At 39.1% G+C, this 7,129-nt stretch overlaps 1 protein-coding gene across 3 annotated transcripts; it reads left to right on the top strand.

Annotated features, from left to right (window-relative positions):
• The first annotated feature begins 2,681 nt into the window (after positions 1–2,681).
• LOC113300025 lies at positions 2,682–6,251 on the top strand. Of its 3 annotated transcripts, none has more exons than XM_026549155.1 (2): positions 2,682–4,485; positions 4,756–6,251. In XM_026549155.1, the coding sequence occupies exons 1-2, from the start codon at positions 4,333–4,335 to the stop codon at positions 5,413–5,415; spliced, it is 813 nt and encodes a 270-aa protein (XP_026404940.1). In that variant the 5' UTR covers positions 2,682–4,332; the 3' UTR covers positions 5,416–6,251. The 3 variants fall into 3 exon arrangements, with proteins under 3 accessions (XP_026404940.1, XP_026404941.1, XP_026404939.1); XM_026549156.1 differs by having other exon boundaries at positions 4,661–6,251; XM_026549154.1 differs by having other exon boundaries at positions 2,682–5,236; positions 5,335–6,251.
• Positions 6,252–7,129: the final 878 nt, after the last annotated feature.

The following is a 7,129-nucleotide window of genomic DNA, read 5'->3' as shown; positions in this document are numbered from 1 at the left end:
AAAACTTTGAAAAGCTTTAATTTAATTATATTCCGTAGCACTAGTATCTACTAGCTAGGGGATTCGTTAAAACAAAGAGAAAGTAACTTAATTATTTTAAAGAATGATACTAACAAATTCCCTACAATAGTGAAAATCATCTTTGGATGTATTCTAAAAGGCCCTGAAAACACTAAAGAGCCCTGAAATATCTAAAGAGCTATGAAAAACTCTAAAAAGCCTTGTAAAATCTAAAGTACCATGAAATCTAAAAAGCCCTGAAAAACTCTAAAACCCTCTAATTTAATTATATTTCGTAACACTGGTATCTACTAGCTAAGGGATTCGTTAAAACCAAGAGAAAGTAACTTAATTCTTTATAAGGAATGTTTTTTTTTTGGTAAGTCCAAAATTGTATTAATAGATAAAAAAATACACAAATAGTTTACAAGAAAAGTGGTCCATGAACCCTAAAAACTTACAAACTATTTAATTCTATAGTAAGGCAACATTGGGGTATTCAATTGACCCTAAAAAATAAGGTCGCTCCTCATAATTCATGCCTTCCCCATCATCTAACAAGCAACCCCTTTTCGCCATAACATCCGCAACAAAATTGGTTTCCCTATAAGGAATGATACTAACAAATTCCCGACAATAGTGAATGTCATACTTGAATGTATCCTAAAAAGCCCTGAAAACACTAAAAAAATCTCATGTAAACTTTGGGCTGAGATATATTGGCAAAGGAAGCCAAATCTTTTAACAATGCTCTTAGATGGGAAACTGTTCCCCCTTCTTGTATTCTGTCTGCTTTAGAAGTAGATAAATCAAATGTTCGAGTGCTTTCCAATAACTCAACATTCGATGGCTCTACTCTCGGAAATGTAAGGATTACTAACTCCCTAAGTTAGTTCTATTTAATGCACTTAACTTACAAAAAAAAAAAAACTTTGGGCTGAGATATCACCAAAATGCTTTAGTAAAAATGCCGACCTTTTGTCACTCTAATTTTCTATATTTTAATTTTGGAATGATTGGGAAAGCCGGTGTATGGGTAATGACATACACATGTACAGACCATCTTAATTAATCCCAAAATATATTGTTAAAAACTAACTAAAAATATGTGGGATTCGACCTAAGCAGAGGATACATTAAAGGCCAACTATATTGCCATTACAGGCAATAATTAAATGTTACATTACCCGCTTTTTATTTTTCTACTAAAAATTATTAGAGCACGATTGTATAAGTGATTTTGGTTAGAATTCAGGATGCACCATGTTATTAGATAAATGTTGCATTGAGTGTCGTTACAATACGGGTTATCTTTAGTGAGATTACAATTAACTATTTTTTTTTGATAAGATTACAATTAACTATAGCCAAACCCAAACAGTGTCTTTCCTTATTTGTTGCGGGAACCCTTGATGCATGATATCATATTCACTCCTAATTATGGATTAACGTGGATCAATCAAGTTCTTCATACAATAGGCAATGCCAAATGATAAACCTTGATGAATGATTGGAAAATTCGCGGGCTGTATATATTATGCGGTGCAAAAACACCAAATATATCATTCTAATGAATTAAATAAAACTTGGGAATACCAAAATTCATTTTCTGTGAGTTATATATGGAGAGATAACACAAGATTTAGCGTACTAACATAATTAACTCCTTGGAGATGGTGACCAACCAACCAACCATCAAATGCAGGACCATGAAAGGATCGATAATATATATATATATATATATCACACCACAGTAGACACATATCGTATTTTTCACCTACCAAACACAAACAAACAACCTTGAATGTACTAACTACTAATCATTTTAATATTTACACTTACTGTTTTTCGCAATAAAGTTTCATTCTCTTGTTTTCTCGGTCTCGCAAGGTAACATTATAGTTTGGGTAATAGTTGGTACTCAAAAAGAAAAAGAAAAACATCCAAACCCTACAATTTATCTTTGAGAACCACTAAAAATTTTGCAATGTTATCAGATGGGTTCATTTTTGGCCTATCTCTACTTGTTTGGACAAACGGCTTCGTTGTTGTTGTTGTAGGAATTTCATCGGATCGCAGGCATGCAACTATCGTTGTTAATATTTGGTTGTTAGAAGAGCATGCATACTCAACAAAAGAAATAAAAAAAAAAAACAATATTCAAAACATGTATCAAAATTGAGGGTTGAACTGCAATAAGATATAGTTAGTAGTTATGAACGAAAAACCAAATCACATCTAAAAACAATATGAAATCGAAAACAGAAATTGCATATCCAAATAAGACTAGTTTTCCTTCCAGTTCCCATCAACAAAATCATAACGAGACCTTTCATTTGCAACACGAAATATATGACTAAACACAAATTTTACCTACCCAATCAATCTCGATAAAAAAAAAGGTCACAACATTAACTACTACCAGAGAGACAAAGAGGAAAATTTCTCTGCCAATTTTTTGGGTGAATCGCTACCCCTAAGATTACATTATTATCCAAACATAACAATAACCTCTAACTTTAACTGAAGCACTAATTAGACCAATTTCATCATCAAAAAAAATGAAGAAAAATCTAATGATTGAGTTTCAAATTCATCACAAATTCAAGAAATCCATTACAAGGGCTTTTTACAAATCTAGGCCTGTTTTTTTTATTGTTTACAAAACTAAGCCTCTTTTTTTATATCTTAGAAACAAATATGAAGACTTTTTGGCGAGGAGAGAGAGTGTCTGGCGATTGAAAAAGACTTTTCCGGCGATTGAAAGCCTGGATAGTTCTTCTTCGATCCTGGTTTTTTCATTGTTACCTTCATCCTCCTCTCCTTGTTATCTGCATTTCGAGATGCTTTTCGACCATCGTTTTTCTTCTTTTGGGGTTGTCTCAAACCCTAATTTGACTTAACGATGCGTAAAAACCGATCCGTATCATCAGGCCTCACATAGCACTCTCATGAACCCCATGATTCCCCATGCTCTCACACTTCGTCCCAGGGTTCATCCTCCTCTCATCAGGGTGATAGGGAACATTACACTTCTTCTCAGGCTAATCAGGGAGATAGAGTACATTGTCCCTTTACCAATTTTGATGGCTATCAGGGAGGAGTTACAGGAAGGGGGTATGCTAAGAGTTCCCTATATCAGCACTTAAAGGATCAGCACTTTCCTACTGAGCGTGACAAAGACATTTGCAGAGAGCGTATTCGAACTATTAAAAGATGTTTTGCCTCATGGGAAAGGGTACTGAACGATATACAGAGATGGCTGTGCATTAAATGCATGCGTATCCATGCATGGAAAAAGACTTGTAGGTCTCCGTCACACCCTACTGATGTCATCTCAGGTCCCTTCAATGGTGCAGGTGCAGATTTTCTCATCTATGGTGTTGAGAAACCACGAGCTGAAGTTGTCATCGATGTTGTGAACTCTCCTCCTGTGGTTGATGATGTTGGAGCCGGTCTTACGGTGGATTTGCTTAATCAGATTCTACAGAAACAAATCAAAACAACTGTAAGTATTCCATCGTCCAGCATGCTTCACTTCACTCGCACCCTGAAGTCTTCTTTAGACTTTGTGCTTGCAAACCCGAAGAACCCTGCTGCCTGGATACGTCTGATTTTATTGCCTGCTTGTACCTTAAGCCTGTATGAGCCTAAAAGCTCGACGGAAGAACGCTCTGGCAACAGGAGGAAACTGTAGATGGGTGTGATTAACAAGGCATTGCTGACTTGGAAAGAACCTTCTGGCTGCTGCGTTTTGGCGCAGCAGCTGTTGGATATACCTAAGCAGGCTTCAAGAAAACAACAGCCAGGGAAGAAAAAGAAGAATTTGAAGTTGTTAGCTTGCAGAAAGAAGCTCAGTTACAACCATTATACCACCGCCATCCGCATTCTCTCCTCCAATGGTGTGGATCCACCGACTCCCGATATCCTTTTTGAGCTTCAGCAAAAACACCCTTATGCCTAGCCTCCAACTATACCAGCGGAAGACATTCCAGCTCCTGCACTATCTGTTACGGCTAAGGATGTATTGTTGGCCTTGTGGGAGGGATGGGATCAGGGCACAACATTTGTTAGATGCCATGAGTGGTGTCGGTGCTGCTTTTGCCGAAGAGTTACTACTTTCCATTACAGGCATGGTAAATTTGTGGCTTGCGGGAAAATTCCCTTCCATCCTTTGTGATTTTGTGGATAGTGCTCCCCTAACCCCGTTTCTTAAGCCCGGAGGTGTCCTGAGACCTATCGCAGTAGGTACTATTTGGCGGAGATTATGCTCAAAATTAGCGGCTACCTCAGTTGGCAAAGCTATGAACACGTATTTTGGATAGTACCAATATGGGGTCGGCACTCCTTGTGGTGGCGAGGCTATTCTGCATTCAGCAAACAGTTTGTTGGAGTTGCAAGGCGCTGATAATTCGAAAACTATGCTGCTTATATATTTTCTCCAATGCTTTCAATCTCGTCGACATGTCTCGCATCATTAAAGAGGTAAGAACTCATTGTCCGAATATTTATCACTGGGTCGAGTTTTGTTATGCAAAACCAGCCAGACTTTATTATTTGGATTCAATTCTCTCTTCGGCCAAAGGCGTTCATCAAGGAGATCCCCTTGGTCCCCTACTCTTTGCCTTAGCGCTTCACCCTCTTGTGGATAAAATTACAGCTCAGTGCGAGTTAGATCTTCATGCTTGGTACCTGGATGATGGTACCATCGTAGGAGATACTATGGAGGTTTCTAAAGCATTTAAGATCATACAGGAGGAAGGGCCTAGCTATGGTTTACACCTGAATGTTTTGAAGACGGAGATTTTCTGGCCATCTCATGATCCAAGAAGAGATAACGATGGTGTTTTCCCTTCAAACATTGGCAAGCCAACGGATGGAGTCAAACTTCTAGGCGGGCCTGTCAGTTTGAATATGGAGTTTTGCAGTAATATGGTGTTGTCGAGGGTGGATAAAGCCGTGCATCTTATGGATAAAATTCAGGAGCTGGAAGACCCCCAAAGTGAGTTACTTCTTTTACGTAATTGCACTGGGGTTTCTAGGCTCTACTTTACCCTTCGCACAACAAGCCCTAAAGATATTCAACCTGCGGTAGTTCGTTTCGATGAGCATCTGCTGAGTTACTTGCGTCGTTTAGTAGTGGGTGATAGTGCTGGTTTTGGCATGGTTCAGCAGAGGCTAGCCACTCTTCCCATTAAAGACGGCGGTTTTGGTGTGCTCACAATGGCGGATACAGGTATGTATTGCTACTTGGCTTCCCAGGCTCAGACTCTTATGCTGCAGAATTCTATTTTGGGGTTATCGGCCGTTTCTGACCCATGCCACAACTTTCAGCATGCTTTACAGTTTTTCACACAAGCTTGTGATCTTTCCTTACCGGATTTCAACATTAATAATACTGCCCCTATTACATGAAGTCTTTGGCAGTTATTTATTTTGATGTTGTCAAAAAAAAGATTCCTACAAGCTTATCTTTATCGGAGCGTGAATATACGTTGTGGCAATGCAACCGCACAAAACATGCTTTGGACTTCCTTAAAGCGATCCCTATACCTGGGCTTAATCAAGCAGTTGGACCTAGGCAGTTCAGCTCTGTTTTACAGTATCGCCTTGGTATACCGTTTTTCGAGGAGGGAAGCTTATGCTCTTGCTGTCAACGAACCATGAATATCTACGGTGATCATGCCATTCATTGCGCTAACGAGGTTGGGCTGAAGTTTCGGCATGACCAGGTCAAAGATGTCTTGGCTGATATATGTTACAAAGCGGGTGTTGTAGTTAGGAAGGAGGTTCCCCTTGGTTTTCTTTCGGATGGTCTCAGGCCTGCAGATATTATCGTTTACAATTGGGAGGATGGCAAGGATGTCTGTATGGATGTTACCGGTGTCTCGCCCTTCACAAGCGCGATGACCAATTTTATCCCAGGGCTTGTTATCTCGGCTACTATCACTCGTAAAAACAACAAGTATTTGGAAAAATGCTCTTTGCATGGTTATGGGTTTCGTGTTTTGGCCTTTTTTCACTTTAGGTGAGCTCGGTGTGAATATAATTTCTTTCCTTAAGAGGTTGAGAAATTGCATGGTTAGGCATGACGCCAATTTCAAGCTAGGCAATTCTCTTTTTCATAGGCTAGGGATTGTTATTCAAAAGGATATTGGCGCTCAGCTTGTTGCTAGGCTGCCCGCCATTCCTTGTAATTTTGATCCTCTTTCTTTTTTGGATTAATTATTTAATTACAAATCTATGTCTTATTTGACCACAACCGTGGATGGAAAATTAGCCAAGTTAAATGGACTTAAAATGACACAATAGTCCTCTAGTCAGAGTCAGCTAGGCTGACTGGTCTATTCTTCCAAGGCCCGAGCCATTGCAATGGAGAAACTCACTGCTGCACCATCATGGTGCGTCACAACTCCAATTCCAGCCATGACGGCGCTACATCACTTCCACCACCTGCAATTCATCTCAGCTCCATAAACAGCTATTCCAACAACCCTGATGACATTCATTCACAGTACACATCATGACCCATTCATTTATTTTCATCCTTGACAGCATCAACACATTGTTTTCCCTGCAATTTTAGTTCAAAATTCAACCACTGCAGCACAATCTAAAGTCTCAGCCATCAACAATAAGTAATGCACCATCGTCTAACCCTATTCCTTGCATTTGAAAAGCACAGATCCATAAATCCTATCATTCTTCAACTGGTTCTTACTGCCAGAATTCAAGCAGAAGCCACTAATTTATATCATTAACCCTTTATATTTCCCTTCTTCTCAGCATCTCTAACCATCACAACCACTACTGATTCGAATTAACCCCGAGCTGTTAACAACTTCATCAATCAGCACCAGAGTCATCTGACTCACTACAAACTCACAGATACATCACAACCACCAACAATTGCAGTAATAACGAGTTACGGAAAATCTGATTATTTCCTACCCTGTTAGCCACCATAATCAACAACATCAATTACCCCTTTCTCTCAATTCGCTGACAACACCACCCCAAAATTCTTACCACCATAACTGAATCGAATGCTAGAGGAAAAATACTCTAGTAGGTTCCTTGACAAAGATACCTGCAACATATATAGATTTGCCTGCACCATTGTTCTCAA

Source organism: Papaver somniferum, chromosome 7, assembly GCF_003573695.1.
Source record: "Papaver somniferum cultivar HN1 chromosome 7, ASM357369v1, whole genome shotgun sequence".
Lineage (NCBI taxonomy): Eukaryota > Viridiplantae > Streptophyta > Magnoliopsida > Ranunculales > Papaveraceae > Papaver > Papaver somniferum.
The sequence above is the reverse complement of the archived record's forward strand: the minus strand, read 5'-3'. Positions and strand labels throughout refer to the sequence as shown.